A 26,411-nucleotide genomic window follows, 5' to 3' on the forward strand; every position below is an offset into this window, starting at 1 on the left:
TGTACTCGATGGTGCCATTTGAGCCGAATTCGACAATTCAATGTGGAGCGCTGTTCATTCTCCAAGATGCTGCACATGTTCAGGTGGGAGCATCACAGCTCTATGAAGTAGCCAGACAAAAGTTGTCCATGCAATGATGACGCAGCTCAAAGAGATGGAACGCAAAGGTATGAAAGGGCTCCGCGCGGACGCCTTCCTTTGCGTGTTGTGTGCAAATCACATCACCGTACTGTACTGATGCGCTGTGACATGAATAAACAGCAAAGTTAGTTGAAGATGGAGGATGGCGCTGTGCCGTGAGTTGAGAAGCAAAGGCGGCGGGCAGCACGCCGCTGCGTATGAGACAGCAACAAAAAATGTGGCACACTGAAACAGCACCAGAAACAGAACATCGGCCCTTTCCTTTCCCCGTTTTAGTCTGCTAATGTGATTTATGGGCGGTGATATTTACAACAGCAAAGCGACAATGGTTTTATGGCTCTCTGCTTCGGCGAGGACTGTGGGCTCAAAAGAAAATTGGATGAAAGGTGCTGACGAAACGAAATCAACCAAGGTTAGGCTCCTCACTTCCAGCACCGCATGTAACCGCGGCTGGATAATATCGAATAAACAAAAGATAAGATGGGGCACCATGTTGTAATGTGAGGTGGGCTGAACAGAAATGTGTGTGTGTGTGTGTGTGTGTGTGTGGCAAATGTGGATGTTAATGATGTGAGGGACTGTGCAACGAGTAGAGGATTGCACCAAGGGGTCATCACTTTGCCCCAAGTGGCCTTATGTACTCTACGTTTGGGGTGAGTGGAGCAGCCGCTTGGCACGATCACACAGTTGCCTAGCCGATTATGGCGGACGGACACGGAGAACAAAGCAGCAATGACGCTTGCCAGTGAGCCGACGTGCCGGGCAGGGAAAAACAGACGGGCGTGGCGTGAGGTGTTAGACAAAGTGCAGCGGCTCACAGGAGCGTTAAGGGGAGCCTGGAGGATGGCGAGGCAACGCTAACACTCATAGCCAAGCATGTCCCCTTATTCTGCCAGCATTTCCACCTGTATGTTGGCCAGTTGAGGGATGTGATGTGACTTTCGCATCCATCCTTGATTTCATTAGCACTGATCTGCTGAGAGCTGAATTCATCAAGAGCAGGGAGTGGTGACGAGAAGGTCGGGGGTGTTCTAGTTGCTGACTGAACCAAGGGCGTTGTACAATGAACATGCTCGGGTAAGAACAGATTGTTCATGCGGTATTATTTTGAAAGGACCTCACTTTGGGAGGACCATTGTTAGTTAGCCGAGTGTACACTGGAACCTGCCGGAATGAGCTTGCGGAGGTGGGTGGGTGGGTGGGTGCTTGACAGAGTAATAATAAAACAGGGCTCCACATTTAATGGTACTGTGGGGGTGTCACTACGAGCCACGCGCGCGCACACACACACGCATGTGTGTGCGTGTGTTCAATTTAAAGGAGGTGGTGCCTCTGTTACACTGGGAATGTTATCACATAGAATACCGTGTAAAAGGCTACCAATGTTTAGTTTATTTTAGCAATGCTATAATAAGGCTATGTTAAAAAAATATCAATAAAAGGAACATAAAAGTATGTGTTGATTAGGGCAGCGTCATTATGATTCTTCAGTGGATGATTTCATAGGTCGTGACTTTCTAAAAGTGAACACGAAATCCTCTCACAGCACCTTCATCTAAATCCTCGCCAAAATGTAATGAATTTTTGATCTAGGTGTTTGTATTTTTTGCATGATCCAACTAATTGTATCCCTCCTTATATTTACCGTTTAATCATGTCAATATTGATTGCGATGAGCATTCAACCGTGATCAGCACTCAAACAAGATCGCTAGCCCACAACTTTTGCGCTGTATTCTAGGGTTGCACGAGATTGGGAAAACATGCAATGTGTAATATGGGTGTTGAATTTTGCAATAACAATGGTACTGTGATATTCAACATCTACCTAAAGAAATGAAATTAGTATTACCTCTCCAAAAAAAAAAAAATATTTAGCAAATAGCAAATAGCAGGCTCCATGTATTCTTAGCTAATTGTAATAACTTACAATTAAGCTTATCAAACTAATTCCAATGAAGTTGGGACGTTGTATCAAAAACAAATAAAAATGGAATACAATGATTTTCAAATCATTCAACCTATATTTAATTGAACATGCTACAAAGACAAGATGTTTAATGTTCAAAGTGCTAATTATTTTTTAGCAAATAAGCCTCAGCTTTGAATTTTATGGCTGCAACATGTTTCAAAAAATCTGGGACAGTTGGCAAAAAAGTCCATGCAATTTTTTGAGAAAGTTGAAGTATGCTCATCAAATACCCATTTGGAACATCCCACAGGTGAACACGCTCACTGGGAACAGGTGGGTGATACGATTGGCTAGAAAAGAAGCTTCCCTGAATTACTCAGTCATTCACAAGCAAAGATGGGGAGATGTTCACTTCTGTGTGAACGTACAATTGCAAAAGGAACCTAGGGATTTCATCATCTATAGTCCATAATATCATCTAAAGGTTCAGAGAATCCTTAGAAATCAATGCATATGTAAGTGGCAAGCCTGAAAACCAACATTCTATCCCTCAGGTGGTACTGAATCTAAAATCGACATCAATGTGTCAAAGATAATCACATGGGCTCAGGAACATTTCCAAAAACCAATGTTACTAAATACAGCTCTGTGCTTACATCCATAAGTACGAAATAAAACTCCACTATGCAAAGCAAAAGCCATTTATCAACAACACCCAATAGCCCAAGCTCATCGAAGCTGGACTGATGGAAGTGTTCTATGGTCTGACGAGTCCACATTTCAAATTGTTTTTTGGAGATTGTGCACGTCGTGTGCCCTGGGCCAAAGAGGACTTATGGACGCTATCTGTGATAGTATGGAGCTGTGTTCGTACCAATGGCTTGGGAAACTGACACATCCGGGAAAGCACCATTAATGCTACATACAGTTTTTGGAGAAAGATATTTTGCCATCCAAGCAACATCTTTTTCATGGACACCCCTGCCCGCTTATTATACCAAACCACATTTGGCATGTGTTCCAATGGCAAATGGCTTTGTCGTAAAAGACTGCGGGTATTCGACTGGCCTGTCTCCCATTGAAAATGTGCGGCACATTACGTAAAACAACGGAGACCCGACTGCTGAACAGCTGAAGCTGTACATCCAGCAAGAATGGGAAAGAATTCCACCTACAATGCTTCAACAATTAGTGTTCGCAGTTACTAAACTAAATTGAATTTTGTTAAAAGAAAAGCTGATGCAACGCAGTGACCCTGTCCCACCTTTTTTGGAACGTCTTGCAGCCATAAAGTTCTACGTGAGTGGTTATTCGAAAAAGTTGATCTGCTTGAAGATTAAGTATCTTGTCTCTGTAATCTACTCAATTGAATATATCGGTAGGTTGAACGTGATTTGCAAAACATTGTATTCTGTTTTTAATCGTGGTTAACACATGGTCTCAACTGTAATGGAATTGGGTTTGCAGCAATGCCCTCTGACACTGTTCTCCTATTGGATGGCGATGTGCATTTAAATTTGCATTTGATTGGTCAAAGTCAGATAAAATCATCACCAAAATTCTAGATGAAACTAATCGCACGTCTTTGCAATATGTATCATGAATGTCTCATTATCTCGCTGACGATATTTGGTCGATACACTGTGTAGCCGTACCGTACTCTACAGTAAGTATAGCTTAAAGCTCCCACATTCTATGATATGCTCTATTACAGTGGCCTAAATTTGTCCATCAAGACTGTGGCGCTATGCTCTCACCATGGCTGCTGTCGTAGCGACGGCTTGTGCGGCCACTGCAGACTGGTTGGCCTGGTGTTGGGTGGCCTTGATCTTGGCCTGCAGATGGGCCGGTGGATGGAAGTACTTGCACTTCTCACGGGAACAACGGCTCTTGATGTAGTCCATGCAGACGGTAACTGTGTTGTCACTGGTGTCGATCATGGGGCTGTCACACGGGTGGGCAAAGCGGCAGTCCGTCTCGCCGCGAGCACAGTTGCCCCGCTGGAACTCGCGACAAACCTGACCCCACACACGCACGTACGCACGTACGCGCGCGCGCGCGCACACACACACACACACACACACACACACACACACACACACACACACACACAAGACACAGGAAATGACAGTGAGAAAAACAGGGTTCATACATGCCAAGACTGCAACAATACATCACAGATCATTGATCTCCTCATGGATTTGCAGTTTTCTTTTAAATAGAAGTCCTTTTGAAAAGGAATGCATGCCACGCGGCCGAGGAACCACGAAAGCAACCAGCACTGAGGCCTGAATCACAGGGCGATCCGCTTTTCATTGGCATCTTGGGGGCCCGTGACACACCATGACATGGACACGCACACACGCGGATCATTTGCAAAGATCCATGCACATCATGTTCACAAACGGTCTGTGTGGGAGTGCATACATGTCTCTGAGGGATGCTGTTTCATTAGTGATCTTCATTTATAGTAGTTGCTAAGTGATAGCGCTCGCAAAGATAAACACATCGAGGCATACACCTCCGCATCACCTAGTCGATCTCATGCAGAGATGGCAATTGTTTATCTTTCCAAACGTCGAGGGGGGGGGGAGGGGGACACTTCGCTTCACAATTAATGAAGTTCTAATTCAGTATTGTCTGCCAGTGGGTTGATGTCATCTCATAGCGCACTGCCATTAACTTTATTCAAAACACATCAAGTCGTATGTAAAGAATGACAACATTTAAAAAGATAAGATGACAATCTGGTCTGTGCATGCTCTTTCTTGATTTAAATGTGTAGTGACGTTGTAGTTTACGCACCTGAAAATGGCATGGTCCGACCAGAGCTTGTCTGCCATGGGATAACTTGTTTGAAACTACTTGTAACTTGTCTTCATCTAGCTGTTGCTTTAACAATTATGATGACAATTAGCGGGGCACAGAACTATCAACTGAAATCAGTGTTTGCGCCAATTTCCTCAATTTTGGGGGATTGATGATCGGCCAAAAGGTAAAACCGATCTTCTTCACCAATCTCCTCCCCTTCTGCAGAGGTCTGACAAAGTCAACCGCTGTCCTCTTCTGCTGTTTTAATGATGGAGAATTGGTGATCGGCCACATAATTCTGATTGATGCACCCCGAAAGACAATCACGACTACTGTGCTAAATAGACGAATGAACTCCAGCCAGAAAAATCACGTGATGTTTACATCGCTCTGCATACGTCACACCACTGTAAAACAGCTGTTTTGAAAAAGGTAGCGGCACATGTAAAACGGCATATCGGAATACTGTACATCACGTCACGTGGAAACAGTTGACCAGAGATCTTCAGTCAGAATGATTGAAATTAGAATTCCCAAAAAGTCATGTAATACCGGCTACAGAGAGGAGGTTTTGGTCAAAGCTGAACAGCCGTTTCTAACACACACGCATTTTCGGTTTTCTCTTCTCAAAAAGCCTACCCAATGTGAACCATGCCTACAATAATAACATTTAGAACTGTTGACTCACGCGAAGCTGGAAAGGATCACAAAAGTATCTCAAGGATTTATAATAAAGCACAACAGAGGGCACCTCTACTGTCCCACCAAAAAGTGCTTCAAGTTAGATTTTTACAGAACAGCGCCTGCAGAGTCAACGTCGTGGCAGTCAGAATCCCGACCTCAACCTGATTGAGATGCTGCGACATAACTTCTGAAGAACGAATTACACCAGGCAGTAGACATCCCAGGAATATTGCTCAATATACAACATATACAGTATTGTCTAACAGGCAACAACAGGAAACGTTTGGTTGCGTTTGTTTCTGCTAGAAGGAGGCAGAATCAGATCATAAATTCAAAGGTTCACATACCGTACTACAAAGTGTTACTTTATTTACAAATTTTTACTGACGAGCAAAGCGGGGCTGTGAAAATGCTGCCCATTGCAGGCGCAAAACACAATCGCCCCGAAAGTCAAATGTGTGGTTGGAATGCACACGCGTGAGGGCGGGGCGGCCTGCCGGAAGACAGAAATGGGGAGGTTTGTATGCCAAGTGGTGCGCTGCATACAAACAGAGTTCCTCTGTTTTTTATTGGCCGAATCTCCCACCATCGCCAGTAAGGGATGACAGGACCGCACGTCCAGCTGGCCATGATATCCCATCCCAAGAGTTATAGAGAGTTTATGGGATGCCACTGTGTAGCTAGCTGCATTAGGCCTTGTTTGGAAGGGGAAACAGTGCCTCCTGATTTTTCAGGTTAATCATTTTGAAAGAAAATGATCTGCCGTCTGGTGGCCATGGTAGAATGTGGAGACCCGCAGCTATTAATACGAAGTGGGTAATGAATTTATTTTTATTGGTAAAGTTAGCCATTGCAGCTTTTAACTCATTCAGTACCAGCCAATTCTAGACCGAGTCTGAAAAGACGTTTAAAAACGTCTTTGGGAGTGAATGAGTTAATCAGGTGCATTTTCTAGTCCGGAAAATCCAGTACATTTTCCAACCTGCACTGTGATATTTACATGTTAAGCTCAGTAAAAACATGCAAACATCTACCGGTACTTGTTTGCCTATTGTTGTGACTTAAATGAAGATCATGTCAAATTTCATGATGCAGACATCTCCAAAGGTTTTTCTTTTTTGTCTTTGTTTTCCAAGAATACTGTATATAGGTTGACTCAGACGTGAGCCACTCGGACCCTTCAAGACAGAAGAAATGTCGAGATGGTTACCTCAAGCTTGTCTGTTCGCAACAGTTTTTGATTGGCGGATGAGGCAGTTGCCAACGATGCAGGTGGGCTGCCTGGGACGATCACAGGGGTGCTCGGCAAGATTTCTGTGGGTACCAGGCCCATGCTGTGTGACATGGGGGTCAGGTATGGCGTGTAGCTCAAACCCGCACTGGAGCCGAGACCCTGGCTGACTGGAAAGGTCTGCTGCAGCGGAAGGATAGTTTACAAACACACATTTCTTTAGACACAGCCATAAAGCAGAATTGAAAGAGCAGAGCAGGATGAAGTCAGGATGCGCCATTTCCTGGAAGCAGGACTGACCACAGGTTGCATGGTTGTGCCGGGAATCATAAACTGCATCTGATGGGCCAGCATAGCAGCCGCTGTCTTCTGCTGGATCAGATTATTGCGTCCGTTGATCTCCAGCTGGGTTTTCAGGTGGGCGGGCGGGTGTAGGTACTTGCAGTTCTCCCGCGTGCACCGGCCCTAGCGGAAGGACACCCAAACAAAGCCAGTCAGTTATATTCATTGTATTTATTTTATTTTTTATTTTTGGTGGAAACTTTGTGGGGAAACAACATTTGCTGTGAAGTGCAGCATCCTCTGTTTGCATCCTCTCATCGATCATATTATACGATATATTGGGGGACTTGCATTCATGATGATTTCTATTAATTGGTGCTGCTTACACACAAAAGGGCTGGGCGGTTTATACATGTCTATTTTTCATTTTCATTTCTTGACGCAATATTGCAATCATACATGATTGACATAACAATTGAAACATTCATGCCATTTTATCTGTAATATACCACTCATCATTGTGGGACTGGGTGCATGAGGTGACACAGCAAAAGCACTTTGAGGACCTTTCATGGTAAAAAAGCACCATTCAAGAGAAGCCCATTCAGCATCTTTCAGTTTCTCTAATGGCAAACAGTAACACAATGTGGGACTTTGATTTTGTGAGCAGAACCAAAGAAAGGTTATGAAGGAATGAATGGAGAGTGAAAGTGAGTAGAGGATGACAGAGAGACACAACAACGCTGAGAGAAACATGCCGGCCATGAGATCGCACATCTTGTGGAGGGTGGAGCCAAGTGAAGCGTGATGAGAATCACAAAGGACACAGAGGCCGTTCCTGCTGTGTTTCATGTCAATGCAGGAAGAGCAAGGAGAATCATGTCTTCCTGGCTCCTGAAAATAACTGATAATCATCTGTCACTTTCAGCCAGGTATTTATTCCAACAATATTCAATATTTGGAGTACTTGATTTAGATGTTCTATCGGAGTAAATTCTAATCTGATTCAAACTCATTTTCCAACGTCCATCTGTTTACACACATGCTGTCAGCCAAGCTGGGTACTCCGCTTTAATCAAGCTGGGCTCGAGTGAAAATAAACCAACAAGAGAAACCTAACCTGTGTCTATTGTAACTCAATAACACATCAATCGTTTGGCATTGCTGCAATATATTTATCCCACCCCAAAGTCATTCAAAATGAAAATAGAACGAGAGCTCGAAGGCTGCACAAAGCTGGTGGTGTGCAGAGAGAGCCGCAACGTTTCTGTAATGATGAGCAACTCAGGCTGACTGACCTCTACACCCCACAGTGAGCTGCTCAAACCTCCTTTTATATGAACCAACTCACACCTGCCCACACATATGCATATTAAATGCCTGGATCGCAACAAGCATCACCCACGCACACCAACACTGTCATGCTTGAGGACACACGCACAAACAAAGCGGCCATGTCCAGCCTGGATGAGTACAATGTTTGCACTGAACCTCAAAAGTACACACATGACAGGTACACAGGTACACGTACATAAGGAAGCTAACACATGCGCAGATCTGACTCTGCGGTTTTACGCAACTATAGATCGAGCAAAGAGTCTTGCACATTGATGTGATTGCATATTTAATTCGGCACTTGGATGACTGCTTAGCACCTCCGCCTCACAGTGCAGAGAGTGTGGGTCCGATTCCGATCCCTGGCCTTCCTACATGGCGTTTGCATGTTCTCAACCGTTCCTGCTTCCAGTTTCCTTCCGCATTCCAAAAATATGCATTGTAGGTTGAGTGAATGCTCCAAATTGTCCAAACTGAGTGTGATTGTGAGTGCAGATGGTTGTTTGTCTATGTATGCGCTGTAATTGGCTGGTGACCAGTTCAGGGTATCCCCTGCCTACTGCCTACTGCCCAAAGACGAACTATATGAGGTGACATCTGATGTACCTCAAGGGTCCGTGCTTGGCTCTAAGCTTTTCATATATTACATCAATGATATGGTTTCAGTATGGAAATGTGTTTGTGCTAAGCTTGTGTCAGATGTTGCGAAACATTATGGCAAATTTAGTCATTTTGATTCTGACACTGATTTAATTCAGTTAGACTTGCGATGCAGTTTATCGTTAATCTCTGAACACGCATTTGGAAAAGGCATTGGATTTGTAATTTTTTTTGTAGTGCATTACAGTTTTGCTCACAAGGGATTTTGATACAGGTGGCATTACAGTCGCTGGTAATGAGTGAGGCCTGTTACTTGGGGATAGGTTTTTCTGAAACTTAAAATTTTCCTACCAATGTTCAGCAACTGTGAAAAAAAGGTATTGAGTATGGTCTACATATGGTATGTCAAACATACGGCCCGCGGGCTGGAACCAGCTCCCAAGGAGGTTTGATCAGGCCGCAGGATAATTTAAAAGCGAAAAAATATTTGTAATAACGTGCACTTCATGGAGTATCTGCTAGGGGATCTGATCAGAGTAGAAGACAACATTGTTTTGAGCAGAGAAGAAGACAACAGCAGTCTCAGTCTGTCACTGCAACAGACCCAACACAGCACACGCTGTCAAGGACATGTAAATATTGTATTCTTTACATGTTTAATAGCACTCTCCTTAGTTTGTAAGGTGTCGGCAGGGGTTACATTTAGATTTTATATACACATGTGTAAATGGTTGAAAAAAAATCCTTTCTTTATAAATCTCGTTTAATCTTGAAGAGCATTACTGTATTTTTCAATACTAATTGCTTGTTAAAGTTTGTACAATCAGTGGGATCAGTTGCAATGCATATATGTGAATGATAAAAGTAAATTGCACATTTGTCTAAGGAAATCTAAGTTTTTTCTTGAAATGTTTTGGAAAAGATATGTTCATTACGTTTCAACATTTTCCTCATTCTTTAGACCAAAACAAAGGAAAAGACATATTATTTTGGTTATTTATAGCAGAGTATGGTATAATTATAATGGTCCGGTCCACTTGACATCTACGGAGGCCGTATGTGGCCCACAAAGTGAAATGAGTTTGACACCCCTGCTCTACAAGATCATTTAAGCTTTCGTTATCTTATTTTCACTTTGTTCCTCGAATATGAATTGTTGGATTGCATGAGAGGTCATAACTTCAAGGTTAAATGACACTGTAGCTGAAGATTTATTTATTTTATTTTTTTAAATCATTACATTTTGTACCATTTTGGAAAAAACATAGCACTGTGTAACTTGCCTCTCGCCCAAAGTCAGCTGCAGCATACGCATGACCTCACTAAGGATAAGCAGTACAGATAACGGATGGAGAGAAAAAATTCAGTCAAACCGTAACTATGCCTAGAATGTTTTGTCTAAATGTATGCAATGCTTTGTTTTTGTTTAAGACAAAACAAGTCTGCACCTTTATATCTTCTGTGAGCAGGAGAGTGTGTGGGAAGGTGCAGTAATGTATAACCGTGAGCATGCCGAGATCTGGACAGCATCCATCGCACAATCTGCCGGGGTAGCACGTTGTCAGCATTGTGACCTACAGAGGTCATCAAAACCACACATGCACTCTCGCACTACACCCACACTCCTCATTTTCTACATTGCGTGGAATATAAAGGGATGAGTTAAAACGTGGCCGAGCTCCTCCGGAGAAGATTCATAAGGTACGACTCAGACAAACTCAATGCAATGCCCTTGAACCTCTGCTGAGTTCATCGTGTCAAACTATGAGTGCCATTTTCACTTCCTCAATTAGGTTGATTTATGTGTCTCTATGGAGGGTGTCAATCCATTTTAATTCATATATCATAATGGACTATATATATAATACTATTATTTAATTCATATATCATAATGGATATTTCATTCTAAGATGAGTCAAAAAATGAGGTGGTATTTCTAATTGGTGTGATTCTGGCAGACAAAGAATGGTCATCAAATAACAATACTATGCACCCACTGTTGTAAAATGAGGCATTCATCCAAGTGAGCGAGGTGTAAAGCAGTGTGATGCATTTTAGAAAACACGGCTATTATCCACATCATGCCTATCTGCACAACATTTAAGAGTAAAAACATTGAACACAATTATTGCATCGTGACTGTGTGACATTTGGGTGCCTGGGATTAGCGAATACTAATGCTCATTTATCAGAGGTCTCTCGTATCAGGCAGCCACAGTAGAAGATAAGAGTGTGGTCCATCGGTGGTGTAGGTCCTTTAATAAATGCTTTCAACCAGGTTGGGCAAAAACATCCTTCACAGCAAACACCAGTCATCTCAAAGTTAGATTCCAACTTGGGCAACCTGACAGAAGCCAATGATACAGAGTCAGAAACATTCATTCATTCATCTTCCGAGCCGCTTGATCCTCACTAGGGTCGCGGGGGGTGCTGGAGCCTATCCCAGCTGTCTTCGGGCAGTAGGCGGGGGACACCCTGAATCAGTTGCCAGCCAATCACAGAGCACACAGAGACGAACAACCATCCACGCTCACAACTAGGGACAATTTAGAGTGTTCAATCAGCCTGCCACGCATGTTTTTGGAATGTGGGAGGAAACCGGAGCACCCGGAGAAAACCCACGCAGGCCCGGGGAGAACATGCAAGCTCCACACAGGGAGGTCGGAGCTGGAATCGAACCCGGTACCTCTGCACTATGAAGCCGACGTGCTAACCACTGGACTACCGGGCCGCCCGAGTCAGAAACAGATGACACCCATTTCTCATGTTGCAACCATTTCATATCTTGCAATTCTTGTAATTGCTGCCCATTTGTTGGATTCATATGCTCAAAAGCAGGGATCCTTAGCCGCGGGCGCCACCACGAGGGCTGTGAACATTTTTCAGATTTACACACCCTGAACTGGTTGCCAGCCAATCGCAGGGCACACATAGACGAATAACCATCTGCACTCACATTCACACCGAGGGACAATTTGGAATGCAAACTCCATACAGGTAGGCCGGAGCCGGAATCGAACCCTGCAGCTCTGTGAGGCCAACACGCTAACCAGTTTTTTTGTTAACCATCTTGACTAGACGTTGACATGAAATTTGTTCTTCTGGCAGCGGGCGCCATTAATTGTTCACCATCTTGTTGTAAGTGCAGGCTTGTACAGTGTACAGTACATATGAAAAATGATGTTATTCCTTCCTATCTATCAAACCATCTGTCAATGTGACTATCACATTGTAAAATGTCATCCATTTGACCAGGTTTTAGTTTGTGAGACCTTACTGTGGATTGTGGAGTGGTCACAGTTAGAGTCCCGGAATAGAAACGTCAACTTGCTGTTGGAGTCTGCTTCCTGACTATTGACGAGGTGCAAGAGACTTCCTCCGCTAGTTGCCGAACAGTTTACCCGCCCCTTTCACTCTGATGCACCTTGCATGTGTGACCTCGTTCTCTGCGTGGTGTGCAACGCAAATATACCTGGGCAAAACAATACAACTGTCCTCGTAACCGTTGCCATTGGAAGGAGGGATCACCACTGTTGTGGAGAAGATGTTAAGATGTGTGTCAAATGGAACTGTGTAGATCTGACATCCCCAGTCTGGACTTCACCATGACATCTTCATGAGTGGCACAAACTCTCCCCACCTCCTCCATCGGCCTGTATGAATGGTCGGTGTAATAAGTGCTGCATATCTGTGGGTGGCAGAGACACAAGAGGGCCAGTCTTGATAGCAGAATAGCGCTTCAGTTCGCCACTGTAACAATTTGCATTTTGCCTTCAAAGGTCGCTCTATCCCCTGCTTGATGTGAACACAGAATGCTTGCTTGCCTCCAGATAGCGTAAACCCTCCCTCGTAAATGCAATCGAGGTGAATGTTTTGTTGTGTTTGATTCACCTAAGTCTTCATTTTTGTCACCTTGGGATGTTTATACCATCACTTTCATTTTGAAATAAACCTTGAACAAAACCTAGAGTACTGTGTGGAGTTTAGATTTTTGTGACAAAGTTGTGGATGACGAGGAAATGATTGGCGCGCAGTGCTAAGCCTTCATTAATTACGAACCCAGAATAGTTGTAAAATAAATAATGTCATTTTAAGGAGTGTGCATAACAATGTTTAACATTTTAATTACCTAATTATAATAAAGTTGGGCAAATAGCAGCTCATTGAAATCAACCAATTTGTTGTTTACAATACAATACAATACAATACATGCTGATTTATATAGCGCTTTCACAACAGCGGCAGCTGTAACAAAGCGCTTTACAAAACAGTTAACATAAAGTAAAATATAAACACAACACATAACATAAAACACGGACAGTCGTGCAGTCCTAACCACTTTTCCGTCACACGCTTTGTTGTTTGAAGCAGTTTGAGATGAAAGAGGAGAGGATCAAAGTGTCCTTTAACCAGTGGATCAGAGACGTCATGCTCAAAATGTGCACACGTCAGCTACAAGCTAAGTTTCAAAGTCAACAAGAAGCTGTAGCATCCATTGCGGAAAAAGGGATTGTTTCACTTCCCCTGTCCCATGGAAATCCATTTCAATTCCAAGCGGCGACTCATGGTTCCAAATACGCATCGGCGCTCTTCGCCAACGCTCCTCTCTCCTCATCCTCAACTTCAGCGGCCATCCATCCAGCCGCACCAACGCCGACTGTCCAACAGCGCTGACATAGCCACTGACAAATCGGGGTTGTGAAAAATGCTGCCCATTACTGGCGCAAAAAACACAAGCGCCCCAGGTCTGTCCAGCACCGACAGTCAATGGCGCCGACATTCCTCCCAATCAAAATCTGTGCTGGTACAGGCGTGCTGCCGAGAAGGCGCAACCACCAAGCACAGATGCTTCTCCTTTGACGAATGTCGTGGCCCAAAAACGTTGAAAACAGTCCATATCAGGTACGCACGATGAAACAACAAACAACATGTGACAAAACAAAAGACAAAAACACCAAAAAAGAACAAAAAAGCAAGGCTCTTGAAGAGCACTTGCCGAAGGCTGCCTACTCAGGCGCCATCTTGGAAAAAAAAAAAAAAAAAAAAAAAAAAAATTATACTGTGTACTGTAAAAGCATTCAATTGAATGGGCTGGAGACCAGTTCAGGGTGCACCCCGCCCTTCGCCCAATGACTGCCGGGATTGTCTCCAGCACGCCTGAGACCCTGATGAGGAGAAGCGTTTCAGGAAATGGATGGACGGAAGCATTAAATGAAAATGGAACACTATTGAGGTTAGCATGTTAGTGCGGCCCTTGACAACTGCTCCCATTTCTCACATTTGGAAAATGAATTGCCCACCCCTGGCATAGGTTTTTCATACATTACAGAGATGACAAAAATCATTGGACACAACTCAATTGACGTATCAGTAAGGGATTGGGCAATTCGAAGCTTTTAAGGTTGTGGGAGCAGTTTGGAAAGGTGGACTGTGTGTAAAAGGATGAGTTCAATGTGGAAAAACTTGATTTTACCCCTGACCTCATACACATGCAGTATCGCAAATAAATTGATGGATAAATTTCAATCAATACTTTTGCTCACCTACAATGTCTCATCACAAATAAACTATCTTGTGTATCTGATCCAACATTGTTTTCCAAAGTGAAAGCAGGTGTTTGGAAGCACAAGCCTGTAATTCACTCTGCTCCCATTGAGGGCGACAATAATCTATGAATATTGACAGTAGAGTAGCTGATTTTACAAGGATTTGTACAATTTTAAACCTGCAGACACCCCCCCCCCCCAATAACAACAACAAAGAAAAAACATCAACATGCCAAGCCATGTGCATAACCTATTTTGCACCTTTGCTGTTAAAGAGGCTTGAACCACAGACAAAGACTGATTGAAATCACTATTTCCTTTGGAAATAACACAGTGATACTAGGGAAAGGTCATTGGCCGCCAGTTTTGAAGAGTTGGGCATCTCTAATCCAACTCAAGGATGGAGCCCTGCTTTAGTTAATCTGATCATCTGTGACCTGCTGAGACAGGGAACCCACCATCCGAGCTTCTCTAATCTGCACGCACACAATACGGTCCAGTACACAGACTCATTATCTAGGAATCCCCTTGATGGGCTTGATAAACCAGTCCCAGGTAAAGATCTGCAGACCTCGAGTGTGATGTTTGCTGCTAGAATAAATGTGGCATAATTCCTTTGTCATACAGGAACTGTAACAAGCTAAATCGGTGAGAATTCATCGAAATAGGTTACCAGTACTCACATTTTCCTTTGTCCTACTTTAAAAGGAACTGTGACACAATCCCAAGAGAGAACAGCGGGCCTTCTGCTAATTTTGCAACAGTTTCAGTCACTCCTGACATTCAAGGTAGTGAGTACTGGAGCGCTCTAAAAATAAAACCAAAACCTACTACAAATGCAGATGAGAATAAAAAGAAATAGACAAAGCTAGAACATTTGGATCTTGGTGCCTCATTCAAACGCATGTCAGGGCATGTTGAGAAGTTTTTTCAATCCATAGGACAGATGAAGAAAGATAATGAGATGGAAGGAAGAGCGCAGATCTGTGCATCAAAGCCTCTTTGGAACACACTCAGCAGATAGGGGCCCAGGCATGGATGCTTACTCCCCCACTTTAGAGATTAAAGCTTTGGTTGCTGACAAAAGAAAGTTTAAAGAGGTATCGGTTCATAATTCACAAGAGAGAGAAAGTAAGCAAGAATGCAGGTGAGTCAAACTCATTGCAGTTGTGAGGAGGCTACATACAGCCTCATTTTGAGGTCAAATAGTCTGGGACAAGTAAAATCATCGAGTACGCTCATCATTCACCGACAAATAAGGATATTACATTGGGGGACTATTTATGTTGAATCAACTATCACTTTAAAAGCAAGCTCCCATTTCCCAGAGCAAAAAAATGTGCAATCATCAGCACGTCTTTATTCAAACTATCACAGGCATTGCCTCTAAAGGCACAAAACGAGGTCACATTTAAATATAGTAGTGTGGTTCTTCAATCAACTATCAAAAATCTAGGAATGATTTCAACTGCATATCCTCCACATTACTTATAATTCTCAAAACCTAAATTGCTTTGTGAAAAGTACAAACTAAAGTGTGAACAATTTTAAATGTTTACAAAAAAATAAAATAAACTTGTAGTTCATGTAGCAGAGCACAGTTTTAGCAGACACTGCGACGGAAGAACAATGTCGACGATGGAGAATACAAACACCGGGTAAGTTAAATTACACACATTTATTTTTAGTAATCAATGTTCACTTGGGCGTCACAAACACACTTGTCGGGGGGAGATGCGGACTGGAGAATCAAAGAGGTGTTCAAAGACAATATCAAACACACTGACGATATGTCGAATTTGGCTTGCAGCAGTGAGCTCAGCAATGATCCCCACAACTGCTTCGTAACAAGAGTTTAGTCAAACGGTTCATAAGGAGCCCAAAAGGCATGCTGTACATTCCATCTTTTTTGCTCTTTCCGACAGGACAGACCTCAGACTTGGGGGGTCGGGTGTCACATGAAATGCATGGGGGGAACAAAATTATTGTTACTATTACCCTCCAGACAGACGACTTACTTCGCTTTGCTGCATATTTTTGAATATCCATAATGTATTCATTCAGGGGCTGTGGATGACCCCACTCTGCACGCCACTGGCCAGGAGTGCATGAAGGCGTGACAGAGAATGATAGGAAAGCGCAAGAGGCTGCAAGTGGATAACTTTGACTTGTAGTTTGAATTTTGCCATTCCGGCGAACAGTGATGCAGAACTCCTGGCAATTTGGTGACAAAAACAATCGACTAGATTTTTAGACACGCTGAGAGAAGGTCTAAGTGCGGATGCAGTTAGGGTAATGCAATTTCTGGTGGATTTGATCGAGGCGCAGGAAAACAGATTTGGCGCTTTGTGAATGTCATCCTACTTTATTCATGCATATGACAACTGCGTGGGAGAGTCACTCTGAATCACTGGAGAAATCGATTAAAAGACCAATTATGATCATTATCATCTTTAAAATGTTTTAATAGCAGCCCCCCGATCGCGCGACACCGCTATGGGTGGGTCACATGGAGTACGATCCGGGGTCCAGCCTCCAAATGTCAGGAGTGTGGCCGACGACATCATTTTCAAGAGAAGATCTTGCAGTTTCCCCGAAGAAGCGCACTTTACGTGCTTTTGCAATGTCGAGCACTGCATGCGCTTCAATCGGACTGATTTTAACGGGAGTTAGGGGAGTCGCTTGGACTGGCCGGCAAATAGCTACATTCCGTTTCACAATGCCGCATGATGGCACAAATGCCCTCTTTTACCTGTGCGGAGGAAAATACCAACAGAAAGAAAACTCCACCTATGCGCTTCGCTTGAGATACGAAAATAGTTCCACAAGTTTCATTTCAGGTTCTAACATTGTACCATTTTATGCTTGACACACACATTATTTTAATGAGTACACACAGATAATTCCCTGCGTACTACTGAGGTATACTGAGGTGGACGGGGGCAGTCTAGCTATTGATTTCTGTTGGACCTCAGAATTTTATGTTTCTCTCACTGAATCTCCCAGCCCCCCACCCCCCTTTTTTTTGCAACAAGCATGAAGAGTCTGCCGGGGACTCAAAAAATACAAATGTTCAGATGTTGTTGACTGCCATTCAACCTTTCATGCCCAAAGGGGAATAGAGCCTCGCCTTGATCAGGTTGTTGTTTGACGACTGTGATAGGTCCCCAAGGATGTTGCTCTTGTGGATTGAAGGCACCCCGAGGCGTACGTGCAGTTGAAGAAAACAAACTGCATCAAGTGCAGCTTCAGTAACAGTTGCACTAAAGTAGCTCTTTATCAGCCATATTTGATAACTCAAAATGGAAGGCACACTTAGAAGCAGTGTCGTGGGACTTCTCTTAGCTTCCGATTCGTGAAGACAAACAATGCTAAAAAATTTAAACTGCATGAGGTCAAATACTCCAAAGAATGAATGCTTGGTTGTTTGTGGGCGTTCTGTGACTGACTGACAACCCGAAGTCAGCTGGGATAGGCTATAGTTACCTCATGAGGACAAGCTGGAAAGAAAACTGATGAATGGATCAGTTCTTTTCATAGAAACAAGAAAAAGGGTCTTGCAGTACCGGAATAGGGTTAACACTTTTGCATATTTTGATAAGTCCTGCATTAGGATTGCCCTCAAGTGCCCTTTAGTGGAAGAGACACGATCAATACAGCAGGGTCCAGTGACTCAAACAGCCTTTGAGCTGCAGGCTGGGATTTATTTGAATACCACTGCACGCAAGTAAACATATTGATCCTACTTTTCAGCCATGGCATAACCTTTATGTTCCTGATTCCTCAAAGGAAAGGAAATTCTTAGAGCAACGTTTACATATTCGTATACACAGCATGTCCAGTATAAATGGCAGTGAAATTGACGGAAGCTACATGTTCTGGTAGTTGCATTCAGGTTGGGGCCCATCTTGAGTTTTTTGTGTTGGAGTTGTATGTACAGTATGCGAATCAAGACTTTAGTACACAGTGGAGTGAGTCTCCAATTGAAGGGAACGATCAAGTTACATAATATAATATAGAGTATAAATAGTATTCAAATGAAGTCATTTTAACCATCAGTGCAAACACTGTTGCACTGTCCCTTTAACTTGCAGGTCAAGTGGAGGTACAGGTCCAGTGTTCCTAAAAGTGCTGCATCTATCAAGTGAACCGTCATGTTGAGAGTAATGCATTCTCATCTTTGTGTTTATTTTCTCTACTCTGTAGCACGAGGAATAAAATAATTATTAATGTTACTTCTGACACATTTTCACATGAGACTGTGATGTCATGCTAGGCCGGGCGGGGTTCACTCCAGCCTGTAGGACTACTTAGACCAGAAATGGATTAGAATCTATTTTGGTAGCAGTACCCAAAAGATTGCTTTTGTTGCCTCATTACAAGGAGCCAATTAAGAAGAAATCTGTCTCATTATAAGTGACGGCCCCTGAGGACAGTTGCCTGTCTGTTGAATTGTTTGTAACTACGTAATACCGCGTGTCTGCATGCATGTGGGAATCTTGTGTCTCTGCAAATTTGTCCCTTTTTTACACTGAAAGGAGACACAAAACAAGTATTTGGGGAGCAGTCAACATATTTTCAGAGAAGACACTAATCAAGACGGTCCATGCAACAAAAGCCTTATGCCAGGGTGCATTGAGAGGAACCTACAAACTTGTGTTTGTACGCATCTCTGACCTCTGAAAGATGCGTGGCGAGATCTGCTGATTTTTCCATGCATGATGGTAGGAGTTGCCAGTACCAAATAGTAGAGAGAAAAGCAGACAAATAAACGCCAAACTGAGATGCAGAAATTTGATGAGGACCACCCAAGGTTGTCGACGAAAATGACAAAACTCAACATCAATTACGAATCCAAGGAGCACTTAAGTTGACACATACATTGAGGCTTCTGCCCAGCTCCCCACATACAGTATCTCTACGGCAGTGGCGGGACGTGCATTTCAACCTTAGGTCTTCAGTGACGTCACATACTCTACATTAACACAATATAGGCTCGTCAGGCAGCACTTAATTTCAGGAGCATTTAAAAATATCAAGTATGCATTCACAATTAAGAGCAGAAAACTCAATTTACAGATATTGTCAAAAATAAAAAGATTATTTAATTATGCTGTGTGATCTTAAACAAGTCTGTCCAATAAATTGTGCAATGTCGCAGTTTCATATAAGACACCAACCACACAATAACAAAACAAACTATTCATTGAAAATAAAATTGACAGATCATTAGCATTTTGAGAATAGGCTATACAACAGCAAATAACTGAAAATGTTGAGCAGCTGAGATTGAACTAATTTTAGTGCACGAAGCTGACTACAATGCGCCATTATAAATTGCAGGTGAGCTGGTTTATTTGATACATTTTTGTATCTTTGTCATTTTATTTCATTACCATTAATACTAACGAAATAAAATAACAAGAAGAAATGTAAAATAAAATTCATTTACTCACCAATGTAGTGCCTGTTCACTGAGCTGCAGATCTACGCGAATGTCCCCAAACGTTTTTAAACGCACCGTAGCTTGTAAGTACCCGGCCGTGCTCTGATGTTTCCTTGCTGCCTTGGTAAAACAACTTAAATTGGTCAATCCAGTGGAAGGTCCGTCTTGAAAATCGTGTGGAAAGTAGTCCTGCAACCACATTACCGTCTTCTCCTTCGGCCATTTTGGGTCAAAATGCAGCAACACCTCCCTCTAGCAGGCGCTAATCCAATCACCAAACGCGCATGTCCAGTGTCGACGTAAGCCCTTCTAGCTGGCCCTGGTACGCAGACTCGTGATCTGATTGGCGATTGCAAGCTGACTGTGTCCGTTCATTTACAGCGCACAGGGGCCTGCTCTGTTTCATCTGAAGGCCACGAGCAAGTTTAGTTTACCTGGCATCACAAGCTATCTGAAATATGATTGGTTAAAAACTCTACCATAATAAATAAGTTATTTATCGAGTGGCTTTCAATGTTATTTTAAATAATATTGAAAACCACTTGACTAAGTGGAAATAATATGGCGTAAAGAATACAGAGAATACTTTTGTTTACATATTTATGACAATAAAATAACATCAATTAAATTTATGTTATTGTAAAAAAAAAGTAAATTTATTAAATTTACTTTTCTGAGAATGTTTAGGCCAGCAGAGAAGGCCTTGTTGGCCCTGATGGAACGCCACTGTTCTACGGTGGATGCAGCAGAGACAATACAGCAGTCGAAAGAGTTTCTGTACGGCTGCCTTCAACTCAGCAAGTGTGAGGATAGTCTGCAGTCTGGACAGCGGATTGAAACTAATCATGTTTTGCATCCCCCCAAAAAAAAGAGTTCTTTGTCAGTACCGTGGGTTGCAGAGTGATGGTAAAAGAGGATGACTCAGAGCTAGTGGGTGGACTGAAACCAGGTGAGATACTGGTACAGCAGATGGGAAGATTTCTGTGCTGATTCTCCCCCAACACATTAAACAGCTAAGGAGGCGACCTACACTATATTCCTTCTCATCAAGCCGGCAATGGACACATAGAGGGAGACGATTGGGAGTACAAGAGACTGACAAAGGACTTTGTGGACTGGTGCCAGCAGAATCACCTCCAGATCAACCCTAGGAAAACTAAGGAGTTGTCTGTGGATTTCTTTAGGAAACTGTCCTCACCTGCACTGATGAACATCCAGGGTACGGACAAAGAGAGGGTGACCTCCTACAAGTACCTGGGTGTTCTTCTAAACAATAAACTGGACTGGTCTACTAACACGGACGCCCTGATTAGGAAAGGACAGAGCCGACTCTTCCTACTCAGGAAACGGAGGTCTTTTGGGGTTCAGGGGTCACTCCTTAATACTTTCTATAACTTGGTGGTGGCTTCGGCCATCCATTCTGGCATTTTCTGCTGGTCAGGCAGCATCTCGCCCCGGGACAGGAAGAGACTGGATCAACTGGTCAGGAGGGCCAGTTCTGTCCTGGGCTGCTCTCTAGACACTGTGGAGGAGGTGGGCAACAGGAGGATACTAGCTAAGCTAAAAGCTATGATGGACACAATCTCTCCCACGCCCTCCAGCCCGCCCTGACAGCACTAGGTAGCGCCTTCAGCCAGAGACTGTTACACTCACGCTGCAAGAAGGAGAGATACTGCCGCTCGTTCCTACCGACTGCTGTCAGGCTGCTAAATAAAAAATGAAATGATGTGACAAACATTGAGCACAGCCACCTTATCTTTATCTTTGAATGCAAAAAAAAACGTTTTTTCTTATTTCATCTTCTACCCACAATCTTGCTGCTGTAGACTGTAAATTTCCCCATTGTGGGACAAATAAAAGGATATCTTATATCATTTCTATGTTTGGCCTTAGATTTTTGGCCAGGGAGGCAAGTCATATCACAGGCTGGAATGGTACCAATACTTCACCAAAATCTTGAGATGGCAAAAATGACTGCACCTTCATTTTTAAGGACTGGCAAAATGAATAAATAAATAAAAATGGGGAGGCTTAACTCCTTTCCAAATGGGGCAACGGTGGTCAGCGTTATCAGTGTCGCATCAATTCAGAGACAAAGGCAAACATGGCTGCAAACTGTTTTATGCAGCAACTGATTGATTGATTGACTGATTCATTGATTGAGAGATTGATCTCAACTCTATGGCACCTGTTTATCAGTTGCTGAAATAAAATGTGAATGCAGCAAGACCCACAAACACAAGCGGCAAGTGTAGGTGGCTGCAGTGAACGCCTGGTAAAGCATCTCCAGGGAGGGAACGTCATTTTCAAGCAGTTACAGACTGTGGAGTTATTTTCATCTGAGTAAGAGCAACTTCCAATATCATTATTTAGCTTTGGAAAAAAATGCAGTACTGTTTAGGTCTTGGATAAGGAGGAACTGTAAATTACACGTTTAAAGTTGGACACTTGCCCATGTATGTCTATGCATTTCCATAAATAGTTAACTGTGCGATTGGCTGGCAACCAGTTAAGGGAGGACCCCGCTTACTGCCCGAACACAGCTGGGAGAGGCTCCAGCACGCCCGCAACACTCATGAGGATGTTCAACTTGGTTTTGAAATTGATGGCGTTATGATTTGATGAATCTTTGCCCTATATCTTTAATGCCCACTCTAACAGGGTTACTTGCAGGTGATTTTGCACTGTGGATTAGTCAGTGAAATTGATTTTACTATTTGTTTTTGGATGGGGTCGGAGTTTGCAATTGGTACCAACCTAACTAACTTGGAGTGCTGAGGTGAAAGACTTCTGAAAAAGATGACGATGGCAAGCAACCAATTAGGTTATGGTGTGCTTGATTAATCATTGAAAGTTTCGTGGCTGGTGGTCGAACAAATGTGTTAAACCGTGTATGTTGTCACTTCTAAAGTCTGTTGTAGACTTTAGAAGTGACAACATACAGGGTTATCGCTGAGCACTCACAAGCTTCATCTCATCAGAAAAGAAGAGTGACTAGTAAATAGCTAAGATAGCCACATATTGTAGTGCATCTTAACAATCCTGAGGCGGGAAAGCAGACCAATCGTGTTTTTAAGCAAATAACTGGACAACCCTTGCGATTGGCTGCCAACCGGTTCAGGGTGTCCCCTGCCTACTGCCCAAAGACGGCTGGGATAGGCTCCAGCACCCCCCGCGACCCTAGTGAGGATTAAGCGGTTCAGAAAATTGATGGATGGATGGACAACCCCCCTTTAGTATACATATTTAACTTAACATTTTTTTAATTGTTTAAATAAACAAACATCTTAAAATAATTTTTTTATTGAGTTTATTAAATTTGTGTTGAATTTACCTTTTTTTAAAATCCAGAAAGGTCGATGCATAGTCTACTTTTAAAAAATGTATCTCTGGATCCAGCTAATTTTAATTTGTGTAACCACTTGGCGACATTGTGTAAATTCAAACCACCATGTTTTTTTTCTGTGCATGCTGTGTATTGGATCAGCGTTGAGCCCTGAATGGATCCTTGGAACTCAAATAGTTAAAACATGATCGAGAAAAACAAAGATGGGGAAAAGTTGGGGATTTAGCTTGCCGAAAGGTCAGAAGCTTGCACTTGGGAGTGATGAAGGACTGCAGAGGTCATAGTGGTCAACTTCCTTCTACTCCGCCCATATCTCAGATGTCTCGAAATTTGTTGAAATGAGCCAACGGGGGCTTTTGTCTGCAAATGAGGAGGACCATTCGTGCAATGGACGAGGTAGAATCTCACTCAGCCTTCTGAGTACCGTATTTTCACGACTATAAGGCGCCATTAAAAGTCTTAAATTTTCTCCAAAATGGACAGTACGCCTTATGGTGCGGAGCGTCCTTTATATGCGCTGAGTTCCAAAATCTGACTGACAGCCGACACGCTGTTTATATAGAGAAAAGGCGGAAGTGACTGTGGCCAGGCATGCGGCCAATCAGGGAAGGGTGGGCGTGTATATATACATATATGGAGAGGGAGAGAGAGAAAGCGAGGGAGAGAGAGGACAGGCAAGCTAGTCCGCCAATGGTGAAGGGTGGGCGTGTAAGTGGCGCGGTACGCCTCAAGCCAGTACCAACACTTGTATAGAGTGTGGCAATGTGCATTGTTGCAAAACAACTCCGGTTTTGGTTTCTAAGAACCCCTGAAAATAAATTCGACAAAAAGACACGCCTACGAAGCTCAGTTCAAACTTAAAGCCACCGGTTATGCTTTTGGCATGCGTGACCATCTCACAGCAGCGGTGAAAAAAAAAAGTCAAGCAAATGAACTCTGAGCTTGCCGTTATTCCCGGGGGCTTGACTAAAGAACTCCAACCGCTGGACATTGGCATCAACCGGGCGTTCAAAGTAAAGTTGCAAACGGCATGGGAACAATGGATGATCGGTGGCAAACACAACTTTACAAAGAGTGAGAGGCAGCGCTTGGCGAGTTACGCCACAATACGCAACAACGAGAGGGAACGCGGCGTTTTTGATGGATTACGGTACTTGCACAATTGTTCAATTCTTTCTACACACACACGCGCTGCCACCATGTTTCGCTCTGTTCTTTACTTTCAAATGTGGGAAAGCTTCACACGAGAGAAATGTTGACTTTGCTGTTGCTACTCCTTCTTTCCGCTCGGCAATGCGTAGCAACTCACACTAGCATGTGATGCATTCAATGACAACTGAGATGTGCAGTCCTCTGCTTCTGCTACAGAGGATGAGGACGTTGATGGATTTCTGGGTGATGATTGATCGAAAAACGTGAGAACATTGTACGATGGCTAAATAAAATACACCCGAACTCAGTTCTGCTTTCGTTGCCTTTTTAAAAACGTGTTTTTATCTTATCTGTATGTCTTGGCATGCTACCGAATGCTTCAAGCTAACGTGTTACAGTGCGCGCATGCATGCCGTATGTTTAAGCTGGCATATGTTTTACCACTGTAAAACTGCGGCCATTAGTACGATGCGTCCTGTGTATGTGTAAAATACAGAAATGTCACCCATTAATGAGACTGCGGCCATTAGTACGATGCGTCGAATAGTCGTGAAAATACGGTACCTCATTGTGTCTGTGCAAAAGACCTCAGGGGTCCACTGGCTCATACCGGACTGCACATACACACGTTCCCCACCATGTTTTCTTACGAAGGGTGTGGTCTATTGCAAGAGGATTACATAAAGGAATGCAGCCAAACCCATCTTTTTAAATGTGGAACAGGGGTCTAAGAGCAGAAGCAATAAGTTCATGTACACTAAATGGCCCTTTGGGTAAAATCACGGAAGTAGAATGGCACTAATGAGAGGTGGGAGAAATTATCATTCGTTCTTTCCATTTTCAATTGGCCATCAAAAACCAAAAAACTAAACAGTAACTTCCAGCCTGGAGCCTATCCCAGCTGTGTTCGGGCAGTAGGCGGGGGACACCCTGAACCGGTTGCCAGCCAATTGCAGGGCACACACAGACGAACAAACATCCACGCTCAATTTTGAAATGAATCAGAAAATTGCAATATGAAAATTCAAAATTCTATTTAAATAAATTTAAAAAACAAATACCGTATTTTCACGACTATTCGACGCATCGTACTAATGGCCGCAGTCTCATTAATGCGTGACATTTCTGTATTTTACACATACACAGGACGCATCGTACGAATAGCCGCAGTTTTACAGTGGTAAAACATACGCCAGCTTAAACATACGGCATGCATGCGCGCACTCTAACACGTTAGCTTGAAGCATACGGTAGCATGCCAAAACATACAAATAAGATAAAAACACGTTTTTAAAAAGGCAACGAAAGCAGAACTGAGTTCGGGTGTATTTTATTTAGCCATCGTACAATGTTCTCACGTTTTTCGATCAATCATCACCTAGAAATCCATCAAAGTCCTCATCCTCTGTATCAGAAGCAGAGGACTGCACATCTCAGTTGTCATTGAATGCATCACATGCTAGTGTGAGTTGCTACGCATTGCCGAGCGGAAAGAAGGAGTAGCAACAGCAAAGTCAACATTTCTCTCGTGTGAAGCTTTCCCACATTTGAAAGTAAAGAACAGAGCGAAACATGGTGGCAGCGCGTGTGTGTGTAGAAAGAATTGAACAATTGTGCAAGTACCGTAATCCATCAAAAACGCCGCGTTCCCTCTCGTTGTTGCGTATTGTGGCGTAACTCGCCAAGCGCTGCCTCTCACTCTTTGTAAAGTTGTTTTTGCCACCGATCATCCATTGTTCCCATGCCGTTTGCAACTTTACTTTGAACGCCCGGTTGATGCCAATGTCCAGCGGTTGGAGTTCTTTAGTCAAGCCTCCGGGAATAACGGCAAGCTCAGAGTTCATTTGCTTGACTTTTTTTTTTTTCACCGCTGCTGTGTGATGGGCACGCATGCCAAAAGCATAACCGGTGGCTTTAAGTTTGAAC

The 26,411-nt window shown here is 43.2% G+C and overlaps 1 protein-coding gene across 12 annotated transcripts in view; it reads right to left on the reverse strand.

Moving 5' to 3' along the window:
* The window catches only part of mbnl2 (muscleblind-like splicing regulator 2), a 55,682-nt gene that overhangs the window by 7,718 nt on the left and 21,553 nt on the right, over positions 1–26,411 (reverse strand). For 11 of the 12 annotated variants that reach the window (XM_052058827.1, XM_052058823.1, XM_052058820.1 and 8 more), the window contains 3 exons: positions 7,079–7,243; positions 6,758–6,961; positions 3,810–4,070 (listed from right to left, as the gene is read on the reverse strand). In XM_052058827.1, the coding sequence (XP_051914787.1) occupies positions 3,810–4,070; positions 6,758–6,961; positions 7,079–7,132 (519 nt within the window). In that variant the 5' untranslated portion in view covers positions 7,133–7,243. The remainder of the gene's footprint in view (positions 1–3,809; positions 4,071–6,757; positions 6,962–7,078; positions 7,244–26,411) is intronic. The other variant, XM_052058818.1, reaches the window with a different exon arrangement.

Source organism: Hippocampus zosterae, chromosome 2 (assembly GCF_025434085.1).
Source record: "Hippocampus zosterae strain Florida chromosome 2, ASM2543408v3, whole genome shotgun sequence".
In the NCBI taxonomy this organism is placed as follows: Eukaryota; Metazoa; Chordata; class Actinopteri; order Syngnathiformes; family Syngnathidae; genus Hippocampus; species Hippocampus zosterae.